The sequence below is a fragment of the Oncorhynchus clarkii genome, chromosome 20 (genome assembly GCF_045791955.1).
Source record: "Oncorhynchus clarkii lewisi isolate Uvic-CL-2024 chromosome 20, UVic_Ocla_1.0, whole genome shotgun sequence".
In the NCBI taxonomy this organism is placed as follows: Eukaryota; Metazoa; Chordata; class Actinopteri; order Salmoniformes; family Salmonidae; genus Oncorhynchus; species Oncorhynchus clarkii.
Window position 1 is genome coordinate 81550996 of NC_092166.1, and position 16486 is coordinate 81567481.

Sequence of the window (16486 nt, forward strand, 5' to 3'; positions counted from 1 at the left end):
GGATTTTTAACATGCCAAAAGACCAGAAGGCATATGTTAGTAATTGTTGTTTGATGCCCCATTGCTAGTGAACAAAGTAATAGTTAATATTCTTGATCACCAATTTTTTGGGGAGCTGCATATTTATTTATTATGTCAATCCTCTCTCCCTACAATGTGATGTTTACGCTGCACCCGATCCCATAGCTGGACAGCAAATCGGCAATCTCTGCTCGCTCATCCGACCTGTGTTGAGTGACAGTTTGCTGGTCCAATCAGAGGACCAGACTGCGTTTTCAGTAGCCAATCTGTTTCGCTTTTTTTTTTTTGCAAGGGTGACGCTGCCGCTACTGTCTCTGGCTGCATGGAGATCCACAAAATAAGTGAAAAAATGTTACAATACCTGGCCCGATTAATTTCAAGAAATCCGTTTCATGTCGAAGTTGAGTCTTGAGGCTCCAAGTCTCAAGTTATTTTATTTTCTGTCGCGTCTCAAGTCATAAAATGTGTGACTCGAGTCAGACTCGATTTCCAAGTCATGTGACTGGAGTCCACAACTCTGGTATAGAAGCAATAGTGTTTACATTTGAAAGCCATCTACATAATTTATAACTCATACTTAAGTCTCAAACTAATCTCTGTAATTATTGATTTGTTCATGTATAATTTCCACTTATTGTAACACATTCTGTTTTGTTGGTGTATAATACATAATTTTAAGTGTTTTTTGTTAATTTATGCTAAATCTGCTTGCTTAGGTTTTCAACAGAATTGCTGTTTCATCGTATTCTCCACACTCTGCTGCTATCACCGCATTGGCTTTTTAATTCATGGTCATTTGTCTCAAATAACACCCAAATATTCCCTATACAATACTTCAGATCAGAGCCCTATGGGTCGTATGGGCCGTGGTCTAAAGTAGTGCACTGTATAGGGAATAGAGGGCCATTTGGGACGCAGACTTGGTGGGATAACTAAGCACATGAAAGCGGTTACGTAATTAGTGATTTAGTTTCACATCATTACATTAGGAATTTTCATACGCACATCCAGAGATGAGATATACATTATGTCGCATACATACATGATATATACATTATGTTATATACATCATGATGTATACAGTTGAAGTCGGAAGTTTACATACACTTAGATTGGAGTCATTAAAACCCGTTTTTCAACCACTCCACAAATTTCTTGTTAACAAACTCTAGTTTTGGCAAGTCGTTTAGGACATCTACTTTGTGCATGACACAAGTAATTTTCCAACAATTGTTATTAGACATATAATTTCACTTATAATTCACTGTATCACAAATCCAGTGGGTCAGAAGTTGACATACACTAAGTTGACTGTACCTTTAAACAGCTTGGAAAATTCCAGAAATGATGTCATGGCTTTAGAAGCTTCTGATAGGCTAATCATTTGAGTCAATTGAAGGTGTACCTGTGGATGTATTTCAAGGCCTACCTTCAAACCCAGTGCCTCTTTGCTTGACATCATGGGAAAATCAAAAGAAATCAGCCAAAACTTCAGAAAAAAAATTGCAGACCTCCACAAGTCTGGTTCATCCTTGGGAGCAATTTCCAAACGCCTGAAGGTACCACGTTCATCTGCACAAACAATAGTACGCAAGTATAAACACCATGGGACCACGCAGCCGTCATACCGCTCAGGAAGGAGACACGTTCTGTCACCTAGAGATTAACGTACTTTGGTGCGAAAAGTGCAAATCAATCCCAGAACAACAGCAAATGACCTTGTGAAGATGCTGGAGGAAACGGGTACAAAAGTATCTATATCCACAGTAAAACAAGTCCTATATTGACATAACCTGAAAGGCCGCTCAGCAAGGAAGAAGCCACTGCTCCAAAACCGCCATACAAAAGCCTACGTTTTGCAACTGCACATGGGGACAAAGATCATACTTTTTGGAGAAATGTCCTCTGGTCTGATGAAACAAAAATATAACTATTTGGCCATAATGACCATCGTTATTTTTGGAGGAAAAAGGGGGAGGCTTGCAAGCCGAAGAACACCCAACCTTGACGTACGGGGGTGGAAGCATCATGTTGTGGGGGTGCTTTGCTGCAGGATGGACTGGTGCACTTCACAAAATAGTTGGCATCATGAGAGAGGAAAATTACGTGGATATATTGAAGCAACATCTCAAGACATCAGTCAGGAAGTTAAGGCTTGGTCGCAAATGGGTCTTCCAAATGGCCAATGACCCCAAGCATACTTCCAAAGTTGTGGCAAAATAGCTTAAGGACAACAAAGTCAAGGTATTGGAGTGGCCATCACAAAGCCCCGACCTCAACCCTATAGAAAATGTGTGGGCAGAACTGAAAAAGTGTGTGCGAGCAAGGAGGCCTACAAACCTGACTCAGTTACACCAGCTCTGTCAGGAGGAATGGGCCAAAATTCACCCAACTTATTGTGGGAAGCTTGTTGAAGGCTACCCGAAATGCCTGACCCAAGTTAAACAATTTAAAGGCAATGCTACCAAATACTAATTGAGTGTATGGAAACCTCTGACCCACTGGGAATGTGATGAAATAAATAAAAGCTGAAATAAATAATTCTCTCCACTATTATTCTGACATTTCACATTCTTAAAATAAAGTGGTGATCCTAACTGACCTAAAACAGGGCATTTTTACTCAGATTAAATGTCAGGAATTGTGAAATCTGAGTTGAAACGTATTTGTCTAATGTATATGTAAACTTCCGACTATAACTGTACATGATAAATTCATTATGATATACATTATGATATACATTATTATAGATACGTTATTATAGATACATTATTTTAGATACATTATGATATATGCATTATTATATACATTATGGTATATGCATTATGATATATGCATTATGGTATATGCATTATGATATATGCATTATGATATGTACATTATGATATGTACATTATGCTATATACATTATGCTATATGCCTTACAAGCACATTAAAACCAAATGCATTTACTTGCGAATTGAGAGGCGCTACAGAACACACACTAACGCTACAGAACACACACTAACACTACAGAACACACACTAACGCTACAGAACACACAGTAACCCTACAGAACACACAGTAACACTACAGAACACACACTAACACTACAGAACACACACTATCACTACAGAACACACACTAACACTACAGAACACACACTATCACTACAGAACACACAGTAACCCTACAGAACACACACTATCACTACAGAACACACACTATCACTACAGAACACACACTATCACTACAGAACACACACTAACACTACAGAACACACACTAACACTACAGAACACACACTATCACTATAGAACACACACTAACACTACAGAACACATACTAACACTACAGAACACACACTAACACTACAGAACACACACTAACACTACAGAACACCGCTCCCCACCTGCTGTATAAAGAACTGATGATCCACCATGTTTGATTATACACCGCTGATGTGACTGTAACATGATGTTTGGTTACTGTGACTAACAGGCTGTTTGGTTACTGTGACTAACAGGCTGTTTGGTTACTGTGACTAACAGGCTGTTTGGTTACTGTGACTAACAGGCTGTTTGGTTACTGTTACTAACAGGCTGTTTGGTTACTGTTACTAACAGGCTGTTTGGTTACTGTGACTAACAGGCTGTTTGGTTACTGTGACTAACAGGCTGTTTGGTTACTGTTACTAACAGGTTGTTTGGTTACTGACTGTAACAGGCTGTTTGGTTACTGTTACTAACAGGCTGTTTGGTTACTGACTGTAACAGGCTGTTTGGTTACTGTTACTAACAGGCTGTTTGGTTACTGACTGTAACAGGCTGTTTGGTTACTGTGACTAACAGGCTGTTTGGTTACTGTGACTAACAGGCTGTTTGGTTACTGTGACTAACAGGCTGTTTGGTTACTGTGACTAACAGGCTCTGTGGTTACTGTGACTAACAGGCTCTTTGTTTACTGTGACTAACAGGCTCTTTGGTTACTGTGACTAACAGGCTCTTTGGTTACTGTGACTAACAGGCTCTTTGGTTACTGTGACTAACAGGCTCTTTGGTTACTGTGACTAACAGGCTCTTTGGTTACTGTGACTAACAGGCTCTTTGGTTACTGTGACTAACAGGCTGTTTGGTTACTGTGACTTTAACATGGTTGTTTGGTTACTGTGACTTTAACAGGCTCTTTGGTTACTGTGACTTTAACATGGTGGTTGGTTACTGTGACTGTAAAAGGTTGTTTAGTTACTGTGACTGTAAAAGGTTGTTTGGTTACTGTGACTTTAACATGGTGGTTGGTTACTGTGACTGTAAAAGGTTGTTTGGTTACTGTGACTGTAAAAGGTTGTTTGGTTACTGTGACTTTAACATGGTGGTTGGTTACTGGGACTGTAAAAGGTTGTTTAGTTACTGTGACTGTAAAAGGTTGTTTGGTTACTGTGACTTTAACATGGTGGTTGGTTACTGTACCTAACAGATTGTAATGTTTGGTTGCTGTAACAGGTAGTGAAGTGGGGCTGAGGGTGAAGCAGGAACCTGGTTTTGTAGCCGTCTCCAGGGAACACGTCACAGAGGAAGACGTGGAGATATTCACACAGGTCCAAGAGCTCTCGTCGCAGGTGAAGAAATAAACTCTCAATCACACTTCACCCCTATCACCTGATCAATACAAGTTAGATCTAGCCTGTAGTTTAACATGACAAATTCTAAATTGAAGTTTGTTCCCCCTGAAAAAAGTCTGACCTGAAAAGTAGTTTAGTGTCAAGAAGGGTCCACATCCCATTGTTGAAGTTGCTGTTGAAAGATACTGCCTGTGTCAGACTGTTTGAATGCTTGTGGTACGACATTTTGTTTTGTTTTGTCATGTTTAGAGAAATGGAACCATGACCATCACTGACTCTGGACGATTCCCTGCCTTCATAGAGTTTGGGAAGTATTGTATCCAAACCTGGTACTCTTCTCCTTACCCACCTGAATACTCGAGGTAAGCTTCATTTTTTTACTCAGCCAAATTCGGACAAATCAATGTTATTAGACCCAGTTTAAAAAACATTGTCCTTGTCCTATAGAAATACTGTATTTTGAGAGCTTTATACCAGTGATCGGATTTACTGTGTTTTATAGGCTTTTAATTTGCAAGCTGAAATACAAATTGTCTTGTTATCTCTGTCGTTGGCAGATTGCAAAAGCTTTACCTGTGTGAGTTCTGTCTGAAGTACATGAGAAGCAAAAACATCCTACAGCGACACACCAAGAAGTGTGGCTGCTTTCACCCTCCGGCCAATGAGATTTACAGGAAGGACGACCTTTCAGTGTTCGAGGTCAGAGGTCACTCTTCACAGTAGTAAAGCAATGGTTGTGTCCCAAATGGCAGTATATTCCCTATATATAGTGCCATACTATTGACCATATATATATATATTTATTTATTTATTTATTTATTTCTGGACATTTTGAGCCTGTAGTCAAACCCACAAATGCTGATGCTCCAAATACCCAATTGGTCTAAAGGCCAGTTTTATTGCTTCTTTAATCAGAACAACAGTTTTCAGCTGTGCTAGCATCATTGCAAAATGGTTTTCGAATGATCAATTAGCCTTTTAAAATTATAAACTTGGATTAGCTAACACAACGTGCCATTGAAACACAAGAGTGATGGTTGCTGATAATGGGCCTCTGTACGCCTATGTAGATATTCCATTAAAAATCAGCCGTTTCCAGCTACAATAGTCATTTACAAAATTAACAATGTCTACACTGTATTTCTGATCAATTTGAAGTTATTTTAATGGACAAAAAAAAGTGCTTTTCTTTCAAAAACAAGGACATTTCTACGTGACCCCAAACTTTAGAATGTCCGTCTGTCCGTCTGTCCGTACGTCCGTACGTATTTGAATCCCACCTTGTAACAAAATGTGGAAAAAGTCCAGGGGTGTAAATACTTTCTGAAGGCACTGAATTATAGTGCACTACTTTGAAGCAGATTCTTTATTGGCCTGGTCAAGTTGCAGTGCACTTAAAAGGGGAATTGAGTTCCATGTGAGATGTTGCCCCGTGATCATGGTGCTGCACCTGTGTGAAATGTGACTGAATGGTTCTGAAGAACAGGAGGAAAGAATTCAACTTGGTTGGTTTTGAATTTGAAAAATGTTCTTATGCTGGTCTTGTTCTGTGTTTAGGTTGATGGAAATGTCAGCAAGCTCTTCTGCCAAAACCTCTGCCTGTTAGCCAAGCTGTTCCTGGATCACAAGACCCTATATTACGACGTGGAGCCTTTCCTTTTCTACATACTAACAAAGAACGACGACAAAGGATGTCACCTTGTGGGTTATTTCTCCAAGGTGAGGATATTCAACCGCATGAAAGATGTTTTCTTTCATCCAGTTGGACAACTTTTTGATTAATGCAGTGACACTGTCTTTACTATATTAGTCATGATTAATGCATTGACACTGTCTTTACTATATTAGTCATGATTAATGCAGTGACACTGTCTATACTATATTAGTTATGATTAATGCAGTGACACTGTCTATACTGTATATTAGTCATGATTAATGCAGTGACACTGTCTATACTATATTAGTCATGATTAATGCAGTGACACTGTCTTTACTATATTAGTCATGATTAATGCAGTGACACTGTCTATACTATATTAGTCATGATTAATGCAGTGACACTGTCTATACTATATTAGTCATGATTAATGCAGTGACACTGTCTTTACTATATTAGTCATGATTAATGCAGTGACACTGTCTATACTATATTAGTTATGATTAATGCAGTGACACTGTCTATACTGTATATTAGTCATGATTAATGCAGTGACACTGTCTATACTATATTAGTCATGATTAATGCAGTGACACTGTCTATACTATATATTAGTCATGATTAATGCAGTGACACTGTCTTTACTATATTAGTCATGATTAATGCAGTGACACTGTCTATACTATATTAGTCATGATTAATGCAGTGACACTGTCTATACTATATTAGTCATGATTAATGCAGTGACACTGTCTATACTATATATTAGTCATGATTAATGCAGTGACACTGTCTATACTATATTAGTCATGATTAATGCAGTGACACTGTCTATACTATATTAGTCATGATTAATGCAGTGACACTGTCTATACTATATATTAGTCATGATTAATGCAGTGACACTGTCTATACTATATTAGTCATGATTAATGCAGTGACACTGTCTATACTATATTAGTTATGATTAATGCAGTGACACTGTCTATACTGTATATTAGTCATGATTAATGCAGTGACACTGTCTATACTATATTAGTCATGATTAATGCAGTGACACTGTCTTTACTATATTAGTCATGATTAATGCAGTGACACTGTCTATACTATATTAGTCATGATTAATGCAGTGACACTGTCTATACTATATTAGTCATGATTAATGCAGTGACACTGTCTTTACTATATTAGTCATGATTAATGCAGTGACACTGTCTATACTATATTAGTTATGATTAATGCAGTGACACTGTCTATACTGTATATTAGTCATGATTAATGCAGTGACACTGTCTATACTATATTAGTCATGATTAATGCAGTGACACTGTCTATACTGTATATTAGTCATGATTAATGCAGTGACACTGTCTATACTATATATTAGTCATGATTAATGCAGTGACACTGTCTATACTATATTAGTCATGATTAATGCAGTGACACTGTCTATACTATATATTAGTCATGATTAATGCAGTGACACTGTCTATACTGTATATTAGTCATGATTAATGCAGTGACACTGTCTATACTATATATTAGTCATGATTAATGCAGTGACACTGTCTATACTGTATTAGTCATGATTAATGCAGTGACACTGTCTATACTGTATATTAGTCATGATTAATGCATTGACACTGTCTTTACCATATTGGTCATCTTAAAAGCTAAATGTATTCACAGGAGATTGTGTGCGTTCATGTACGTGTGTGTGTGTGTGTGCGCGTGTGTGCTTTAGACAAGGACAGTGACACGTGCAGTAAATTGCCAGCTTCAGCAGAGCTCTGACATACTTGATCTGTTTCCCCTTCCCTCAGGAAAAGCTTTGCCAGCAGAAGTACAATGTCTCCTGTATAATGATCATGCCTCAGTACCAAAGGCAAGGCTTTGGAAGGTTCCTCATTGATTTCAGTAAGTCCCTTAATGCGTTCTAAGAACATAAAACTCAATGCCAGCCTGATTCTAGAATGCTTGCCTGATTTTAAAATGTTTCCTCGGGTGTAGATTTGTGTCAGTCAGGTGCTTGTGAATTCGTTGAAATGTGTAAATCAAGGCAATTTATACTGATCAAAAAATATAAATGCAACAATTTCAAAGATTTTACTGAATTAGAGTTCATATGAGGAAATCAATCAATTGAAATAAATTAATTAGGCCCTAATCTATGGATTTGACATGACTGGGAATACAGATACCTTAATCTAAATGGGCCTCAGGATCTCATCATGGTATTTCTGTGCATTAAAATTGCCGTTGATAAAATGCAATTGTGTTGTCTTTAGTTTATGCCTGCCCTAACCATAACACTAACGCCACCACGGGGCACTCTGTTAACAACATTGACATCAGCAAACTGCTCGCCGACATGACGCCATACATGTGGTCTTCGGTTGTGAGGCCAGTTGGACGTCCTGCCAAATTCCCTAAAACGAAGTTGGAGGCGGCTTATGGTAGAGAAATTAACATTCAATTGTCTGGCAACAGCTCTGGTGTATATTCCTGCAGTCAGCATGACAATTGCACACTCCCTCAACTTGAGACATCTGTGGCATTGTGTTTGTGTGACAAAACTACACATTTTAGTGGCCTTTTATTGTTCCCAGTACAAGGTGCACCTGTGTAACGGTCATGCTGTTTAATCAGCTTCTTGATATGCCACACCTGTCAGGTGGATGGATTATCTTGGCAAAAGAGAAACGCTCACTAACAGGGATGTAAACAAATGTATGCATATCATTTGAGAGAAATACACTTTTTGTGTGTAATGGAACATTTCTGGGATCTTTTATTTCAACTCATGATGGGACCGTGTTGCATTTCTATTTTCGTTCAGTGTACTTGCGTAAGAGTATGTTTTCAATAATATAATCGGGACGTTCTGGTGTACTTATGAAAACAACTGCTGCCTAGAGACGGCATTGTGTTTAGGTGCCAGATTTGGACAGTTTGTCATAGCTATTTTAATTAGTACACTTTTTTTCTCTTTGGAGGAGTGGTGTGTGTGTGTGTATGTTCGTGCGATGTAATGGAGCGTTTGATTTCCTGCCCATTTGGTGGGAGAGAGAGAGAGAATGGATGTGTGATATTGACAGTGTGTTGATAACAGGGAGAGAGGGATTAAGAAGAGATTGAACACAGCTGAGTTCTGAGCTCAAAGAGGGCTTTATTGGAAAATGTGATGTGTCCTAAATGTCACCCTATGTAGTGCGCTACTTTTGACCAGGGTCCTACAGGGCTGTAGTGCACTAACTAGGGAAAAGGGTGCCATTTGGACTGTACACTGTGGCTTTGGAATTGGAAGTTGTTCAGATTAAAAATGTTCTGCTTTTATTGGATGGTATTAGAGAAACACTTTGTCTCAGGTAGCTTCGCTGCGCGAGGGAAAGCATTAGCTTCGTTTGCCAGCGTGAATAATGCATTTCTTTCTCTCTCTCTCTCTAATCATTACCCCCAGTGGATTCCGAATAGGCTTTTTGTTTAGATTTACAGATGGTAAATCACAGCAAATGCATTTAGTAAAACACACATAATAAAATATGACTTGTTAGTGTTAGAATATTATTTTCTGTGTTTTAACTTATTACTCTTGTTCTAGCAGTATATTTATTTTTGGGGGGTAAATTATTGACAATTCTCTTCTTTCTCCTGAGCTTTGGGTAATGAACATTTGTCATAATGACTGGCATATTATGTATTCAGTGTTTGGTGATTAGATGTGCTTGTTTGGTTCCTGGTAGTGGGTGCACACATTAAAAGACATTCATTAATTTCAAGCTGCTTATAATGGATGACCCTTGACAGAACAGCTCTAAAACAAATTACACACAGACACCGCTACCTTTTTTTACGTTTTGGTTTTTTCCTCTTCATCTCTAATAAGTGCAGCCTTTTGTGAGAAATGACATCCAGCTGCTTCTCCTCCATTTGTTCTGTGGCTTTGTTCCCCCCCCCCCTCCCCCTCTTCTCCTCTCCCCCTCCTTTTGTTGCCCTTGGCAGCATGTATCATAGCTGACAGAGGTTGAAGGAGAGGGAAACTGATTGCCTCCCTTTCTACTGTTTGAAGGTGAAAATGGATCTGCTCCCCAACACAGGATGTCACGACATATTATGAATGTCATTTTTGACAGGGACGGAGATTGAAATGAAATCTAAGACATGCAGCTGTCTCTGGCTAGCATGTGTTTTTTGTCTTTTTTAGGTTACATAGTAACCTACTTTCTCACAAAATGGTATTGTTTGAATGTGGCCGTGTCCCCAAATCTGGCTTGTCTACTACTTATTTGAACTGCATACTGTGTACAAATCGCACAGCATACTAATTAGAACACACTGTTTAGTTAAAACGAATGCAGGAAGCATCAAATAACAGCACACTAGGCTCCTCCTACTGAGAGTGCATCATCTAATGTACAGTTGTGTTGATTTCCGCCATTCATTCATTTTGGTACAACCTCTTCCCTCAGCTGATTATCAGCTGTTGTCAGACCCCATGGGTCTCCGAATAGGATTCTCTTCCCCAATAGAGTGAATTCTACTAGAAGAAAGGCTAAATTTAGTATGATATCCTGGCATCTAAAGTATACAACATTATCTGAATTCGGGTTGTCTATGTAAACGCAGTATTGTTTCATTTGAATGTCTTGTTAGTCTCCAACAGTAGGTAACCTATCTGACTTGAGATCATTTTTAATTACATAATCAGCCCATTTATGTATGGGATAATCATCGAGGGGCTGCGTGTTCCATAGAAGGTGTGTTCCACGACGCGCTAACTGAGTGGAACTAACCTTCCACAGAGTGCCAATATTTTCCACAGAACACATGGAGCCCCAAGTTCCTTTTATACCATGGCTATAATTTAGTACTTTTACCACTAGACAGTAGTTGCCTTGGTAACCAAACAGATTTGCTAGTTTAGCTAACCAAACCATCAGTCCTACCTTGCTATTATGTAGGGCCGCCCCCAATTAGTTGACTGGTCAATATTTTTAGTCTGTAACAAATACAGAACCAGTCAGAAGTTTGAACACACCTACTCATTCAAGGGTTTTCCTTCATTTTGACTATTTTTTACATGGTAGAATAGTAGTGAAGACATCAACACTATGAAATAACACATATGGAATCGTGTAGTAACCAAAAAAGTGTGAAACAAATCCAAATCTATTTTAGATTCTTAGCCAACCTTTGCCTTGATGACAGCTTTGCACACTCTTGGCATTCTCTCTACCAGCTTCATGATGTAGTCACCTGGAATGCATTTCAATTAACAAGTGTGCCTTGTTAATTTGTGGAATTTCTTTCCTTAATGCGTTTGAGCCAATCAGTTGTGTTGTGACAAGGTAGGGGTGGTATACAGAAGATAGCCCAATTTGGTAAAAGACCAAGTCCATATTATGGCAAGATCAGCTCAAATGAACAAAGAGAAACGACAGTTCATCATTACTTCAAGACATCAAGATCAGTCCATGCGGAAAATTTCTAGAACTTTGAAAGTTTCTTCAAGTGTAGTCGCAAAAACCATTAAGCATTGGGCCAGTAACAGAAAGGTTGCTAGATCGAATCCCCTGAGATCGAATCCCCGAGCTGACAATGTAAAAATCTGTCATTCTGCCCCTGAACAAGGCACTGTTCCTAGGCTGTCATTATAAATAAGAATTTGTTCTTAACTGACTTGCCTAGTTAAATAAAGGTTACATTTAAAAAATTATAATAATTAAAAAGTGCTATGATGAAACTCTCTCATAAGGACCACCACAGGAAAAGAAGACCCAGAGTTACCTGTGCTGCAGAGAATAAGTTCATTAGAGTTACCAGCCTCAGAAATTGCAGCCCAAATAAATGCTTTGCATAGTTCAAGTAACAGACACATTTCAACATCAACTGTTCAGAGGAGACTGCGTGAATCAGGCCTTCACCACTACTAAAGGACACCAATAGTAAGATGAGACTCGCTTGGACGAAGAAACAAGAGCAATGGACATTAGACCAGTGGAAATCTGTCCTTTGGTCTGATGAGTCCAAATTTGAGATTTTTGTGATTTTTGATCTTTGTGAGACGTGGAGTAGGTGAACAGTTCCCACCGTGAAGCATGGAGGAGGAGGTGTGGGGTTGCTTTGCTGGTGACACTGTCTATGATTTATTTAGAATTCAAGGCACACTTAACCAGCATGGCTACCACAGCATTCTGCAGCGGTACGCCATCCCATCTGGTTTGCGCTTAGTTGGACTATCATTTGTTTTTCAACAGGACAATGACCCAAAACACACCTCCAGGCTGATGTACGGGCTATTTGACCAAGGAGAGTGATCGAGTGCTGCATCAGATGACCTGGCCTCCACATTCACCCAACCTCAACCCAATTGAGATGGTTTGGGATGAGTTGGACCGCAGAGTGAAGGGCTATTTTCTTGCCTGCCGAAATTCTCCTCCCACCTTCTATTTTGGGACTGCAAGGCCTGGCACGCTTCATAATAATTTTGGTAGCTCATGTTGACCAGTAGAGTGTAATACAGAAAGTAAAATTATTTATTAGTATTTATTAGTATAAATACAGAAAGTAAAATTAGAGTATAAAGAAACATAAACATGTATTTTAGAAACCTTTTCTAATGTTTAAGGAAATAAAAATAATATATATATATATATATATATATTGTCACACAAAAATAGAAAGGTAAGTTTGTTAACAAACATTAAATAGGAAATACAAATGTATATATTTGCATAATAAGATATAATATGACAATAAATCACAAATAAAAGACAATAAATAACATAAATAAATTGGAAAGCTGCAACAGCTCGACTGAACATTTAGTTCCTCTTTTTATTGAAAGTTTTCCAGGGGATACCGTCGCCTGGACCTCAAGCCCAACCTCGTCCTGACAGGCAGCGCATACATGATCCTCCTATGATAGGATGGTACCGGACCGGTGGAACCAACGTGGGCTTGCGGTCACAACCAATCTGACATTTATGATGAAAAATGTTCATATATTTAGCACATTAAATACTTTTTCTTGTTTTACAATTATCTCATCAAACAACAAAGTGGATAATACTACCTCTAGAAATATTACTACTTATACAAATTCGTACTTGTAAAAATGTGCCTTTTTTAGAAGTGAACAAGAAATTACTCAGGTAGTGTCTTCCTCATTATTGTCCACCTCACCACAGAAGTGGCACAGTTAGCGCAGGTCATCTAGCAAAACATCATGTCAAGTAGTCTATACATCTTTTCATGTATTTTTCTGAGCAAACGGGGAACAGGGGAATAGTATTGGTTTCTTGTAAGACAATTATTTAAATACATGTGTTTTAGTGGCTATCTAGTCAAAAGGTGGATCAAAGATAACCTTGAAAGATCCATATAAATGTTTTTTCAACTTACCAGTGTTTTGGAGGAGAGCGACTGCTATTTCTTCTCTCCTGATGTTAACATCTTTGTATTTGTAAAGACAATCGACTCCTCCTTCAGAACACATTCAGCAAACTGGGAAAAAAAATGTGATGGTCATTTGATTTTTCCCCAACAGAATTATGTTACACTTAAGATTATAATTTGCAAGTATACAATGACATTTTACACACGTGTATGTGTTCACATGTACACTGCTCAAAAAAATAAAGGGAACACTAAAATAACACATCCTAGATCTGAATGAATGAAATATTCTTATTAAGTACTTTTTTCTTTACATAGTTGAATGTGCTAACAACAAAATCACACAAAAATGATCAATGGAAATCAAATGTATCAACCCATGGAGGTCTGGATTTGGAGTGACACTCAAAATTAAAGTGGAAAACCACACTACAGGCTGATCCAACTTTGATGTAATGTCCTTAAAACAAGTCAAAATGAGGCTCAGTAGTGTGTGTGGCCTCCACGTGCCTGTATGACCTCCCTACAACGCTTGGGCATGCTCCTGATGAGGTGGCGGATGGTCTCCTGAGGGATCTCCTCCCAGACCTGGACTAAAGCATCCGCCAACTCCTGGACAGTCTGTTGGTGGATGGAGCGAGACATAATGTCCCAGATGTGCTCATTTGGATTCAGGTCTGGGGAACGGGCGGGCCAGTCCATAGCATCAATACCTTCCTCTTGCAGGAACTGCTGACACACTCCAGCCACATGAGGTCTGCATTAGGAGGAACCCAGGGCCAACCGCACCAGCATATGGTCTCACAAGGGGTCTGAGGATCTCATCTCGGTACCTAATGGCAGTCAGGCTACCTCTGGCGAGCACATGGAGGGCTGTGCGGCCCCCCAAAGAAATGCCACCCCACACCATGACTGACCCACCACCAAACCGGTCATGCTGGAGGATGTTGCAGGCAGCAGAACGTTCTCCACGGCGTCTCCAGACTGTCACGTCTGTCACATGTGCTCAGTGTGAACCTGCTTTCATCTGTGAAGAGCACAGGGCGCCAGTGGCAAATTTGCCTATCTTGGTGTTCTCTGTCAAATGCCAAATGTCCTACACGGTGTTGGGCTGTAAGCGCAACCCCCACCTGTGGGCGTCGGGCCCTCATACCACCCTCGTGGAGTCTGTTTCTGACCGTTTGAGCAGACACATGCACATTTGTGGAGGTCATTTTGCAGGGCTCTGGCAGTGCTCCCCCTGCTCCTCCTTGCACAAAGGCGGAGGTAGCGGTCCTGCAGCTGGGTTGTTGCCCTCCTACGGCCTCCTCCACGTCTCCTGATGTACTGTACTGTCTCCTGGTAGTGCCTCCATGCTCTGGACACTACGCTGACAGACACAGCAAACCTTCTTGCCACAGCTCACATTGATGTGCCATCCTGGATGAGCTGCACTACCTGAGCCACTTGTGTGGGTTGTAGACTCCGTCTCATGCTACCACTAGAGTGAGCCAGCATTCAAAAGTGACCAAAACATCAGCCAGGAAGCATAGGAACTGAGAAGTGGTCTGTGGTCCCCACCTGCAGAACCACTCCTTTATTGGGGGTGTCTTGCTAATTGCCTATAATTTCCACCTGTTGTCTATTCCATTTGCACAACGGCATGTGAAATTTATTGTCAATCAGTGTTGCTTCCTAAGTGGACAGTTTGATTTCACATAAGTGTGATTGACTTGGGAGTTACATTGTGTTGTTTTAAGTGTTCCCTTTATTTTTTTGAGCAGTGTATATTCTGTATTATGTGTGTATGTCTTAGTAGTGCCTCAGCGGCTCTTACCGGCACAGTCCAGCGGTTGTGTTCATTGGTGATGCCAATAATGTACTTGTACATCATTGGATCAATCTGAAATTTAAAAAGAGCAAGGATACAGTTGCTTGAGTTCAGAATCTGTCAGTTATAATATTATGAGAATAATCCAACCGACCTTAAGTTGTAATTTCTTGCTCCCCCAAGTGCCAGTCATTTTAAAGGTGTCAATGTAGAAAGCTGCTCGGTTGACTGCCTGGTAAAGTTTATGCACCAGATGGAACATGTAGGCATTGATGGTCTGACAGAAGAAGAAAAATGAAAGGCAGTGAAGGTAAATCTGTTACATGGGGGGAAAACAGCCATTTAGGTTTTCCTTATAAATACAGATGAATCACACACATAGTGTTTTTACATATACTGTATGTGCAACACAGTCTTACCTCACTTTCCAGCTCCATATTTGGACCAGTTCTGTGGAGATACCGATAAAAGATTTGATATGGGCCGATTCTAAACAACAGCACATATACATATTTTCCTCCCCAAGCCTCTGCAACACCTGGAAGGATGTACCTGTAAGTGTACTGAGATATATAAATGGATCATAGCCTGGTTCCTCTCTAGGTTTCTTCCTAGGTTTTGGCCTTTCTAGGGAGTTTTTCCTAGCCACCGTGCTTCTACACCTGCATTGCTTGCTGTTTGGGGTTTTAGGCTGGGTTTCTGTACAGCACTTTGAGATATCAGCTGATGTACGAAGGGCTATATAAATAAATTTGATTTGATTTGATTTGATCAACCTGACAAGATTACATACATACATACATACATACATACATACATACATGTTTATATCAGTAGCTGGTGTGGTGGCTGTGGAGGATGCTGGTGTGGTGGCTGTGGAGGTGGAGGATGCTGGTGTGGTGGAGGTGGTCGATGCTGGTGTGGTGGAGGTGGAGGATGCTGGTGTGGTGGAGGTGGAGGATGCTGGTGTGGTGGAGGTGGAGGATGCTGTTGTGGTGGCT

The 16486-nt window shown here is 39.8% G+C and overlaps 1 protein-coding gene across 2 annotated transcripts in view; it reads left to right on the top strand.

Moving 5' to 3' along the window:
- The window catches only part of LOC139376981 (histone acetyltransferase KAT6B-like), an 88205-nt gene that overhangs the window by 54676 nt on the left and 17043 nt on the right, over positions 1-16486 (top strand). For both annotated transcript variants that reach the window (XM_071120013.1, XM_071120015.1), the window contains 5 exons: positions 4502-4617; positions 4870-4982; positions 5178-5319; positions 6178-6339; positions 8101-8194. In XM_071120013.1, the coding sequence (XP_070976114.1) occupies positions 4502-4617; positions 4870-4982; positions 5178-5319; positions 6178-6339; positions 8101-8194 (627 nt within the window). The remainder of the gene's footprint in view (positions 1-4501; positions 4618-4869; positions 4983-5177; positions 5320-6177; positions 6340-8100; positions 8195-16486) is intronic.